Source organism: Pelophylax lessonae, assembly GCF_965119305.1.
Source record: "Pelophylax lessonae genome assembly, chromosome: 3".
NCBI classification, from domain to species: domain Eukaryota; kingdom Metazoa; phylum Chordata; class Amphibia; order Anura; family Ranidae; genus Pelophylax; species Pelophylax lessonae.
In genome coordinates this window covers 293,129,457-293,143,345 of record NC_138770.1, presented here as the reverse complement: position 1 = coordinate 293,143,345, position 13,889 = coordinate 293,129,457, and the positions used below count along the sequence as shown (strand labels likewise).

The following is a 13,889-nucleotide window of genomic DNA, read 5'->3' as shown; positions in this document are numbered from 1 at the left end:
GTTATTTCCCTATCCACATTTGTTTGCAGAGCACTTGCCATGCTCTTAACTACGTTTTGCTGCCATTTGCAGCACTCTAGCCCTTTCCATTGGTGTTTTAGAGCCATTTTAGTGCCTGAAAGTTCGGGTCCCCATTGACTTCAATGGGGTTCGGTGTCCGGGAAAAGTTCGGCAAAAGTCCGGGACACGGACCCGGACTTTTTTTTAAAGTTCGGCCGAACCCGCCGAACACGGACATCCAGGTGTCCGCTCAACTCTAATCTTGAGCAGTTGTCTTCCAGCGTTGTGAGACTTAACTGCCGCCCTCGCTACAAAGAAAAGTTAGAGCAGTCGAATGAAAGGATTCCACTAAACACATGTGGTTCGTTTCATTCTGAATCAAAATTCGGACAAAAGTTTTGCTATTCTGATATTTGGATGTATCTGAAGTCCCAAATAAGTACAGAATTTAAACGAATCCCAAATAACTAACAAACGTTTGTCCAAAATTCGAACACTTAATTGAATTTGAAAACCATTTTAAAATATAAATATATTGCTGACAATTGCTGATTTGACAATTGCTGATTTCCTACAATGACTATGTGTATAAGCCATAGAATATAGCCAGCTTCTGAAATTCGAATTTTGAAAAGAATAGAACAGAATAAAACAGAATAGAATAGAATATAAAAGAACAGAATATAAAATAAAAGAATATAAAAGAATAGAATAGAATAGAAAGAATATAGCTGTCTTTCGAAATTCTAATTTTGAAAAGAATAGAATAAAAGAGAAAAGAATATAATAGAAAATAAAGGAATATAATAAAAGGTTTCTTCCCAGTAAGAGCTGTGAAAATGTGGAATGGACTCTGTCCATAGGTGGTTCTGGCCAGCTCAGAAGATTGATTTTAAAAAAGGCCTGGATTATTTCCTAGGAGTACATAATATAACTAGGAACTAACATTTATAGGTAAAGTTGATCCAGGGAATATCCAATCGCCTCTCGGGGGATCAGGAAGGATTTTTCCCCCTGCAGGAGCAAGTTGGATCATGCTTTGCTGGGGTTTTTGCCTTGCTCAGTTGGATCAACTGTGGGTATAGGATTGTGTATATGAGATTGTATGGTTGTATTTTCTTTTTTATTTTATTGGTTGAACTAGATGGACTTGTGTCTTTTTTCAACCTTCTAACTATGTAATAACTATGTAAAATAGAATAGAAAAAAATGAACAGAAAAGTAAAGAAAAGAAAAGGAAAGAAAGTGACAGCAGCCCTGGAGGAGAATTTCTCTAATAACCCTGTAGGTTCCACCTCACCAAAAGCTTTTTGGAATGGACATAAGGCAGTGATTAAGAAGGTCCCAATTGCATATGGTCCACACATTTAAAGTGAAAAACAACAAGAACTTGATAATTTGATTGCCGAAATCCACATTTTTGAAAAAAAATTATAAACGTATTAAATATCTCTGATGAAAGGAAACTCTCAGAACTTTGGAACAAATTGGTTAAATTACTAGACTAGAATATACGAATTAAATATAGATATAAAGCACATAAAGTCTATGAGATCAGCAATAAATACAGTAAAATGCTTGCTTCAAATACTTTAAGAGCAAATAACGAAAGCACCCGCATTTATAAATAAAATTTAGGAGGGACTAGTGTAGTACATATGGATAAGATTGTTCAAACTTTCTGGGATTATTATGCTTCTTTATATGATATTAAACCAAATGATCCGACCTTGACACTTGAGCAACGTCAGCAGCTAATTAAGAACTATTTGAGAGAGGTCAGCTTTCCGAGGTTATTCCCAGATAATGTGAGGAGTTTGGAAACCCCAATCACACCTAGGGAGCTTGGAGAGGTAATCTCCTCCTTAAATGGGAAAAGTTCAGGTCCAGATGGTTTTTCTAATGTTTATTATAAAAAAAGTTAAGACAATTTTATTAGGCCCTATGGTTGAGTATTTTAATTCTATAACAACCAAATTGCGATTACCCAATGAAGCATCACTAGCTAATATTACTGTTATTCCCAAACCAGGGCCCACTCATCAGTTAACCTCCCTACCTTCTCCAATCCTGTCTACTGATGCTGAAAAGGCTTTTTACAGGGTGGACTGGATGTTTATGGAAGGGCTTTTGCAGTTTCTAGGGTTAGGAGATTGTATGGGAGGATGGATAATTTCATTATGTCGGAAACCAGAAGCCAGAATAAAAGTAAATTATACTTTCTCAGAGAAGTTTCCAATTAAAAATGGGACGAGGCAGGACTTTGTCGCCACAACAGTTCACTCTAGTACTAGAACTCCTAATATGTAAAGTTTGGCAAAATTTGGACATAAAAAAACATATCAATAGGATCAATTGGAAATAAGCTTTCAGCATATGCCAATGACATAATTTTTTATATTGAAAACCCTCTTATATCACCCCCCCCCCCCATATTAATGACAGCATTGGATAAATACAGGAACTTATCAAACTTTAAAATAAACTGTAATAAATCTGAAATTCTTGTGATTAATCGTTCCTCGATCACCCAATAACTGCAGCAATCCTTCCAGTTTGTATGAGTGAAATTCCACTCTCACCACCATCACTCTGCCACTAATGCCATTCCCCACCACCATCACTCTGCCACTAATGCCATTCCCCACCACCATCCCTCTGCCACTGATCCCACCCCACACCACCATCCCCCTGCTACTGATCCCACCATCTCTCTGTCACTGATCCCACTTCCCTTCACCAGCTCTCTGCCACTAATCCCATTCAACCTCCCATCACCACCGCTACCTCTGATTGATCCCATTTCCCCCTACCCTCATAAGGCACTGGTGGTGGGGATAGGGTTGACATCAGTGGAGGTGATGGAGGGATAGGGATGACATCAGTGGAGGTGATGGAGAGATAGGGATGATATCAGTGATGGTGGTGGAGGGATAGGTATGACATCAGTGATGGTGGTGGAGGGATAGGGATGACATCAGTGATGGTGGTGGAGGGATAGGGATGACATTAGTGGCAGTTGACTGATGTCATCCCTATCTCGCCATCACCACCTCCACTGATGTCATCACTATCCCTCCATCACCATCTCCACTGATGTTATCCCTATCCCCCAATCACCACCTCCAGTGATGTCATCGTTATCTCTCCGTCACCACCTCCGCTGATGTCATCCCTATCCCTCCATCACCAACTCCACTGATTTCATCCCTATCCCTCCTTCACCACCACCACGGATGTCATCCCTATCCCTCCACCACCACTGATGTCATCCCTATCTTTACATCACCACCTCCACTGATGTCATCCCTTTCCCTCCATCAACACCTCCACTGTTGACATCCCTATCCCTCCATCACCACCTCCACTGATATCATCCATATTCCCCCATCACCACCTCCACTGATGTACAATCACCACTTCCACTGATGTCATCCCTATCCCCCCATAACCAACGCCACTGATTTCATCCCTATTCCTCCATCACCACCTCTAATGATGTCATCCTTACCCCCCCCCACTTCCACTGATGTCATCCCTGTTCCCACCACCACTGATGTCAACCCTATACCTCCATCACCACTACAACTGATGTCATCCCTATCCCTCCACCACCACTGCCACTGATGTCATCCCTATCCCTCCACCACCAATGCCACTGATGTCATTCCTATCACCACCACCACTGATGTCATCCCTATCCCACCCATCACCACCGCCATTGATGTCATCCCTATCCCACCCATCACCACCACCACTAATGTCATCCCTATCCCCCATCACAACCTCCACTTATGTCATCCCTATCCCCCCCCTACACTGATGTTATCCCTATCCCCCCCACCTCCACTGATGTCATCCCTATCCCCCACCTAAACTGATGTTATCCCTGTCCCTCCACCTCCACTAATGTCATCCCTATCCCCACCTCCACTGATGTCATTCCTATCCCCACCACCACTGATGTCATCCCTATCCCTCCACCACCACTGCCACTAATGTCATCCCTATCCCCACCACCACTGATGTCATCCCTATCCCTCTATCACCACCTCCACTGATGTTATTCTTATCCCCACTGCCACTCCCAATGATGTCACCCGTATGCCTCCATTACCACCGCCACTGTTGACTATCACTCCACCACCAATGTTGTCATCCCCTATCTTTCCATCACCACTGCCACTGATGGCATCCCTATCCTCCCACCTCCACTGATGTAATCCCTATGCTCACTTCCACCCCTGATGTCATCCCTATTTCACCATCACCAACTCCACTGATGTCATCTCTATCCCTCTATGACCACCACCACTTCACAGGAAGGCTTGGTCTAAAAGGGGATCCAAAGAGTGTACAAGTACACAGTACATACGGCGCTCCTAGGAGAAGTGCATAGTCCCTTGGTCCATTGGAACTTTCATCTGTATCTGTTGACCATCAACAGGATAGAGGTACTTGTGGAGGAGCTGGGGAGGTTTTGCATCTGATAAGTTTACATCCATTCTGTTTTAAGAGTTCATGGAGGCTGATGATCGGTTATCTGCTAATTCATGCCTGATTGACCTTTCATTAATTTTAAGGTCCACCTCAGCTGGTAAGAGTAACCCGGTTATTTGCATCACAGTGGTGGATTATTACTCTACAGTGGGAGCGGCTTCCTATCATCTCTTTTCCTTCATTTACTACAGAGACTGCTTAATATCAGGACTGTTTTGGTTTATCTTTTATATGCACACAAGTCATGTTCATTTCTGTTTTTGTATAGGATATTGTTTTTCATCTTTTTATCATCTATGTGCATTATATATTAGCTTCCATCATCATTATTAGGTGCTGCACTTTTTATTTATGTTGCATTTTTTGGATATGGTTTCCTGTTGTGCTGGCTGCCATTTTCTTTTCATTTATCTGTTATTTTACTGAGCACTCATATGCTTAGAATTGGTCAGTGATCCTGCCCATCTGTTCACTTTGGGACTAGCGCGGCTTTTTGCTTTTTATTTTTTACTAATTCATTTGGGCCTATAATATGTAATAAACAAATATATATCTATAATGTATAAATAAAGTGCTCTGGTCCCAAAAAAGTGCAAAAAATCAATGAATAATACGTCTCATGAATGGACGTGGTGTAATATAAAGTGCTCTCGGTGTAAGGAATGCAAAAACACAATAGGTGAACTATAAATGAACCTCAAAAATCCATCAATCCATATACAGTGATGAGTGCAAAGACCACAATCTCGAGTACAAAGAATCACAATCTCTGGGGATAAACCGGAAAAAATACAAAAACACACAATATATCAATTAATCTCAAAACAATATAATAATTCATAAGTCTAAATAAAGTGACAAGGTACAGAAACCAGTGCAGATAGATCACAATCTTTGGTAAAAAGCCTCAAGTGGGTACACCCCCCCCCCCCCCCATCTCCAAGGTCTGCACCCACCAAAATGTGGAATCCCTGCAGGGGTCACAGGCACCAACAAAACAGGGATTTCTTTCTCCACCTCTTCATGCCAGATTATTGGAGGACAGAAGGTAAAAATCCTTAGCAGGGGTCGCAGACACCAACTAAGCAGCGATAGCTCACTTTCAACTTCAATATACTCAATCCCAGAGAGTTTCCATCACAGATTTATGAGGGTAAAAAGAGGCATCCCATAGCATGATTCCATACGAGTAGTGTTGAGCGAACACGGACTGTATTATTCGTGTTCGTAACAAATAATTGGATTTTTGTTACCCGAACACGGACCTGAAAACTTTACTGTATGTTCGGGTTTAAAATCCGTGTTCTGTGATTTTATTTCCTGTTTTGTATGTAATGGCACGCTTTTAATGGCGGGCTTTCAACAGCCAATCAACAAGCGTTTAACTGGTGTGCCTTAATCCATCCCAGCCATGCCTACTAATGTATTAGTAGCTGTGATTGTCCATCTGAAGCATGTGACCATGTCTTTATAAGTTCGAGAGCCCCAGCGCGCCGCGTCATTCTGCTGTAGTTTAGGGACAGAGCACACATCATACGTGCTGGCTGCTGATTAGGGACAGACAGTGATTCTGTGAAAAATTGTGTCCGAAAAGAATGCAGGGACAGGTCGGAGTGCAGGCAGGGAAAGTTATTAGAGCATTTTAGGGCCAGGCTGGAGATTAGGCAGGGTCAGTCTACATCGATTTTGCTGTGTGGGGGGTGGTGCAGTGAACAATCTTTTTGCCCTCACTTGAGCCCACTGAGGAGGAGGAGGGAGAAAAAAAAATCTATTTTTATCAGTCAGTTGTGTGCAGCGTTCATCAGCTATATTTCACTACAAGTTAAAGGGGATTTTTTTTTTCTCCCCCTTCATAGCCTGTTTGCTGCAGTGCTGACTCTGAGCTGACTGTGACATAAGACACTGCTGTGTTCACATGTGCTATTGAGTGATTTTCAATTTTATACACTTTTTTCTATTCCACTATTCAATATACACCCTTTTGGGTTAAAAAAAATTAAATTGTGGCATAGTCTGTACTAATCTATTTAAAAATTACAAACTTAAAGGGGAATTTTCTTTTTTTTTTCCCTTCATAGCCTGCTGCAGAGCTGACTGTGACATAAAACATAAGACACTGCTGTGTTCACATGTGCTATTGAAAAATCACCAATTTTATATCATATTTTCTATTCCGCTATTCAATCTACACCCTTTGGGGTAAAAATAATTAAATTGCGGCATAGTCTGTATCGGTACGTGTGAGATACACCTTTCCAATTTTTGGGGCGCATCTTACACCGCCGAGGATTGCAGGGTGCTTCAGTTTGCCTCCTGCCTGTTCCGAACTCCTCCTACTCCTCATCCTGCCTTTTGGGTACAAAAAATAGTAATCGGGGCCTAGTCTGGGTCTGTACGTGTGAGATAGATACACCTTTTGATATCATATATTCTATTCCGCTATTCAATCTACACCCTTGGGGTAAAAATAATTAAATTGCGGGATAGTCTGTATCGGTACGTGTGAAATACACCTTTCCAATTTTTGGGGCGCATCTTACACCGCCGAGGATTGCAGGGTGCTTCAGTTTGCCTCCTGCCTGTTCCGAACTCCTCCTACTCCTCATGCTGCCTTTAGGGTACAAAAAATAGTAATCGGGGCCTAGTCTGGGTTTGTACGTGTGAGATACACCTTTTGATATCATATTTTCTATTCCGCTATTCAATCTACACCCTTTGGGGTAAAAAGAATTAAATTGCGGCATAGTCTGTATCGGTACGTGTGAGATACACCTTCCAAATTTTTGGGGCGCATCTTCCACCGCCGAGGATTGCAGGGTGCTTCAGTTTGCCTCCTGTTCCGAACTCCTCCTACTCCTCATCCTCATCCTGCCTTTAGGGCACAAAAAATTGTAATCGGGGCCTAGTCTGTGTTTGTACGTGTGAGATACACTGTTTTATAAAAATTTTTCTATTCCGCTATTCAATATACACCCTTTTGGGGTGAAAAAAATTAAATTTGCGGCATACTTTGCATATTTGACTTTGAAATACACCCGTTGTATTAGTATACTGTTTTTCTGTTCTGCTATTTAATAAACACCCTTTTGGGGTAAAAAAAATTAAATTGCGGCATAGTTTGCATATTTGACTGTGAGATACACCCGTGCGATACTGTTGTTGTTTTGTTCCGCTATTCAATAAACACCTTTCTAGGGCAAGATCATAAATTACAGAAATATGAGGAGACTGTCAAATAGGGGCCGTGGCCTGGGTTGTGGTGCTGCTGGTAGAGCTCCTGTTGCAAGGAGAGGACGTGGTCGATCTGTGCCAGCTACACGCACAAGTGAAACACCTTCCTCAAGTGTGAGTAGGCGACAGAACCTGCAGCAGTATTTGGTAGGGCATCATGCGCCTCTACAAGTGATGAGGCCAGAACAAGTAGAGGCGATAGTAGATTGGGTTGCTGCTGACAGTGCCTCCAGTTCCTTCACATTGTCTCCCACTCAGTCTACTGCAGAAAGGTCAGAGTTGGCACATGCTGCCGATGTCCAACCGTCTTTCACCTCACCCCCTTGCAAATCAGGCAAGCAGTCTGAGCCCCAAGTCATGCAGCAGTCTCTTCTTCTTTTTGATGACTCTGTCAGCAGGGTTTCCCAGGGCCATCCACCTAGCCCTGCGCCAGAAGTGGAAGAGATTGAGTGCAGCAATGCCCAACCACTTATTTCTCAAGATGAGTACATGGAAGGACCATCGCAGCACGTCTCCGATGATGACGAAATGCAGGTGCCAACTGCTGTGGCACTCAGAATTGTGGAGACCGACAAGGAGGGCAGGGGTGAAGACTGGGTGGAAGATGATGTGGAGGACGATGAGGTCCTCGACCCCACATGGAATGAAGGTCATGCAGGTGACCTGAGTAGTTTGGAGGAAGAGGCGGTGGTCGCACAGAGAAACCAGCACAGCAGAAGAGGCAGCAGGGTGCAGAAGCGGAGCGGCCGTGCCCTAGACACTACGCCTGCTACTGCCCAACACAGCAAGGGACCGAGCGCACCAAAGCCAGCTCAAAGGAGTTCTCTAGCGTGGAAGTTCTTCAGAAAATGTGCTGATGACAGGACATGAGTGGTTTGCACCCTGTGCAATCAGAGCCTGTAGCGAGGCATAAACCTTCTCAACCTGAGCACAACCTGCATGATCAGGCATCTAAGTGCAAAGCACGAGCTGCAGTGGAGTAGACACCTTCAAAACCAAGAAAGGTTTCTGGCTCCTCCTGCTTCCTCTTCTGCGGCAGTCTCGGCCTCTTCATCCACCTCTGTAGTGATACCGGCACCTGCCACCCCGCAAACAGACGATCTGTCAGCAACACCACCACCTGGGTCACCAACCATCTCCACAATGTCCCGTGGAAGCGTTCAGCTTTCCATCTCCCAAACACTTCAGAGGAAGAGGAAGTACCCCCCTACCCACCCGCGATCCCTGACCCTGAATGCCAGCATTTCAAAATTCTTGGCCTTTGAAATGCTGTCATTACGTCTGGTGGAGACGTACAGTTTTAAAAGCCTTATGTCAGTGGCTGTCCCACAGTACGTCGTGCCCAGCCGCCACTACTTTTCCAGGCAAGCCATCCCTTCCCTGCACAACCAAGTGGGGGAAAAATCAGGTGTACACTGCGCAACGCCATCTGTGGCAAGGTCCACCTAACTACCGTTACATGGACCAGTAAGCACGGTCAGGGGCGTTATATCTCCCTAACGGCACACTGGGTAAATGCAGTGGCGGATGGGCCTGAGGCGGATAGCAATTTGGCGCATGTCCTTCCACCGCCGAGGATTGTAGGGCGCTTCAGTTTGCCCCCTGTTCATAACTCCTCCTACTCCACTTCCTCATCCTCTACCGCCTCCTCATCCAGTCAGCATAACACCTTCACCACCAACTTCAGCACAGCCAGGGGTAAACGACAGCAGGCAGTTTTAAAACTTGCCTGTTTGGGGGAAAAAAACACACACCGCGCAGGAGTTGTGGAGGAGCATGGAACAGCAGACAAATGAGTGGTTGCTGCCAGCGAGCCTCAAGCCCGGCCTGGTGGTGTGCGATAATGGGCGAAATCTCATAGCAGCTCTGGGCCTAGCCGGTTTGACGCACATCCCTTGCCTGGCGCATGTGCTGAATTTGGTGGTGCAGAGGTTCCTTAAAAATTACCCCGATATGTCAGAGCTGCTGCAGAAAGTGTGGGCCGTCTGTGCGCACTTTTGGCATTCTCAGCCTGCTGCTGCTCGCCTGTCAGCGCTGCAGCGTAACTTCGGCCTTACCGCTCACTGCCTCATATGTGACGTGCCCACAAGGTGGAACTCCACCTTGCACATGCTGGAAAGACTGTGCGAGCAGCAGCAGGCCATAGTGGAGTTTCAGCTGCAGCACGCACGCGTGAGTCGCTCTGCGGAACAGCACCACTTCACCACCAATAACTGGGCCTCCATGCGAGACCTGTGTGCCTTGTTGCGCTGTTTTGAGTACTCCACCTACATGGCCAGTGCCGATGACGCCGTTGTCAGCTTAACTATCCCACTTCTATGCCTCCTTCAAAAAACAATTCGGGCGATGATGGAAGAGGATGTGGCACAGGATGAGGAGGAGGAGGAGGATGAAAAGGTAACATTTCCAAGGCTTTCAGGGCAGTCATTCGCAAGTGGCTCCGAGGGTGGGTTCCTGAACACACAAACGCCAGGGACACAATTGTCCAGCAGGGGCACAGTTCTGGAGGATGAGGAGGATGAGGAGGAGGAGATGGAGGAGGAGATGGAACCATGTTCACAGCAGGGTGGCACCCAGGCCAGCTCATGGCCATCACTGGTGCGTGGCTGGGGGGATACAGAGGACAGCCTTTCGTTGCCTCTGGGCAGCCTGGCACACATGAGCGATTACATGCTGCAATGTCTCCACAACGACCGAAGAGTTGCCCACATTCTAACTTGTGCTGATTACTGGGTGGCCACGCTGCTGGATCCCCGTTACAAGGACAACGTACCATCCTTAATTCACTCACTGGAGCGCGATCGCAAGATGCGAGTACAAGCGCACGCTGGTAGACGTGATGCTGCTGGCATTCCCACCTGACAGCGGGGCCACAGTGGAAGCACAAGGCCAAGGCAGAGGAGGAGGAGGAAGAGGTCGCCAACGCAACCAGGGCACCGCCAGCACCTCAGAAGGCAGGGTTAGCATGTCCGAAATGTGGAAAAGCTTTGTCAGCAAGCCACAACAAACAGCAGCACCAGCAGCTCATATGGAACGTCTTAGCAGGAGGCAGCATTTCACCAACATGGTGGAGTAGTATGTGTGCACACGCCTACATGTAGTGAATGACGGGTCTGCCCCCTTCAACTTCTGGGTCTCCAAATTGGGCACATGGCCTGAGCTTGCCCTTTACGCCTTGGAGGTGCTGGCGTGCCCTACAGCCAGTGTATTATCTGAACGTGTATTTAGCACGGCTGGGGGCGTTATCACAGACAAGCGCAGCCGCCTGTCCAGAGACAATGTGGACAAGCTCACGTTAATTAAAATGAACAGGCATGGATCCCACAGGATTTTTCCGTACCTTGTGCAGAATAGAGATGGATACCGACCTTACCCAGCCATTGTTATATTTTTGATCTTTCTCACTCTTTTGGGGTGTATCCTCATTTAAAATGACTGAAAAAAAGCAGTGTTGGCTACCTCGTCCTCCTCCACCGCCACTTCCACCTACACCGCCACATCCACCACCACCTCAACCTCCCTCCTACTCCATATGGGCCTCGTCCTTCACAGATGAAGAAAATTGTTTTATTTTTCTGTTTTTCTTTTGTTGTTTTAAGTTATTTCCCTATCCACATTTGTTTGCAGAGCACTTGCCATGCTCTTAACTACGTTTTGCTGCCATTTGCAGCACTCTAGCCCTTTCCATTGGTGTTTTAGAGCCATTTTAGTGCCTGAAAGTTTGGGTCCCCATTGACTTCAATGGGGTTCGGTGTCCGGGTAAAGTTCGGAAAAAGTCCGGGACACGGACCCGGACTTTTTTTTCAAGTTCGGCCGAACCCACCGAACACGGACATCCAGGTGTCCGCTCAACTCTACATACGAGATATATATTCAATACAATAAAAATGTACTCACAAACAAGCGGAGGTAAAAAGCCTTAAGTTCCAAGTATCTATACAAGTGCTGTGTCCGGAATTAGATGTGTTCCACGGACTAGAAATGCGAAGCCGTAAGTGACGCGATGACACTATACACGTTTTGTCAGAATGACGTCATCAGGAGCAGCATAATTCTCATCAATCCAGCTATATTTATACTGTGTAGTTGCCAGGCAGCAAGGGAACAACAAATAAACATAAGCGTCCATGACCGGAAGCCATCAAGAGTGGCCATACAACGGGTCAGAGTCCTAAATCTGCAATGCACTAAGTGTACGAAAGTAAAAAATATCTGCTTGGCAATATACACTAAACAAAATATAGTGTACATTATATAGCCTCCATAGATAAATCAAAAATACAAAAATAAAACAAAAATGATTTACAAATAAAATAAAAATAAACTAAAATAAATATAATTTTACAATGCACCCAGCCTTAAATTGAGAATAAGGTACTTCCTTAAAAAAACATATATGTAATATAAAAAAAATGTGTAAGTAAACAAAAACGTAGTGAGTTGGGGGTGAATTGCACGTTCAAAGCAATATCATCAAGGCGCTAAAGATATGCATTACGCAACACGGATGTTTGATTGACCTATTGGGAAGCGCTGAGGTTACTCTGGGAGATTGTGTTCAATAACAGAAGGTGTAAATGGTCAGCCTATTGGGCTCTGTAACTACATGAAGAGCACAGACTGCAGCAAAAATGATGCAATGTGTTCATAGGATGAGTGACATGACTCCAGGCAAGACAAACACTTGATTTCAGATCTCTAATGCCAAGAAAAATGCTGTTACTGATGACTTCTGACAATTCAGACTAGGCCTAAACCTGGAGATATGGTTCATCTAAGGCGAGGTCCAACTTTGGCTTAGGCACCTTTTTGGAATGTGGACCTTATTTTTACTTTTTTGTTGTGATTCTGTGGACTTTTTAGTATGTATTATGCCCTCCCCCTTTTTTGTCTTTCTTCTTTTGTTTAATTGCGTATGTGTGATATTTTGTATTTTTGTGAATTTGTATTGAAAAATGTCATAAAATATATAATATAAAAAAAGAATAGAAAAGAATAGAATAAAATAGAAAAAAAAATAATAAAATATAATATAAAATAAAAGAATAGAATAAAATAGAATATAAAATAAAGGAACAGAATAAAAAATATTAGCATAAAATAGAAAATAAAAGAATAGCATAGAATAAAAAAGTCACTTTATTTTTCATGTTTATTTCTGTTAATATAAGATAAGGTCCTATGCACAGTCACTTTATATTTTATCTACCATTTGTTATGTATGGGTATTGGTTGAGCGCACAGTATTACTCCAATCACTTTGCAAAGTCAACAAATATTACTCCTTTATTAAATCCATTCCAGTGTATCTAGCATTAAACCATCACAAGCAAAACAACATTTTATATAAATGATATATACTGTAATCCACACAAAAATATTGGTGACTTCTAGTCATATCATTTTCATATTGATATCTATCTACATGTACCTGATCTATGGACTGCTACAGAGCACCTGGAATCATAACATGAAGAATCAACTTTTTCATGTTATATTTGTAGATGCTAAGTTACAGTCCTATGAGCAGATTTAGTGTTTGGAAGTATAAAAATAAGGTTTAGGTATATTTCTTATATATAAGTATAAAACAAGGTTTGCATTTGTATTGCCAGATACTGGCATCGTTTTAAGTGGGTGTATAGATGTATTCACCGTGTTAGCAAATATACAGCATGCTTACCCCACAGTCATTTGCTCCATCTCCACACATTCCAACAAAGTAGCTGAAATAGTGACAGTAAAATATATATTATTTACAAAATAATTATTACTAGTACTTACTATTATATGGGATCCTGAAGGCTTATTTAATAGAGCAGTGCAAAGAGCAAATATTATATAAAATATCCAGTAACCCTTATTAAAATCTTTTAAAATGACTAGAATATTAGCACTGGTAGCAATGCATTGATTGGTTTGCATAACTCGGTTTTGATCAACCCATTATAAAACCTAATTCACTTAGAGGAGGAGAAAGGAATACTTTAGTCCCCTTAGCAGCCCAGAACCAGTGAAAGGGTTCCTTTTAATCCCATGTGCCAACAGATGTTTGCCAAATATAGAGAATAGGATAAAAGACATTTTTAAACAGTCAGTGATTCACAATGCACAATAATTAGGAGTGAATTCAGCTGCTCATCAAAAGACCAAATCTC

The 13,889-nt window shown here is 43.4% G+C and overlaps 1 protein-coding gene across 1 annotated transcript in view; it reads right to left on the bottom strand.

Moving 5' to 3' along the window:
* LOC309551110 (putative cation-transporting ATPase 13A4) overlaps positions 1–13,889 on the bottom strand; it is a 203,764-nt gene that overhangs the window by 74,009 nt on the left and 115,866 nt on the right. The window contains exon 20 of the mRNA XM_082251556.1: positions 13,415–13,457. Within this exon, the coding sequence (XP_082107682.1) occupies positions 13,415–13,457 (43 nt within the window). The remainder of the gene's footprint in view (positions 1–13,414; positions 13,458–13,889) is intronic.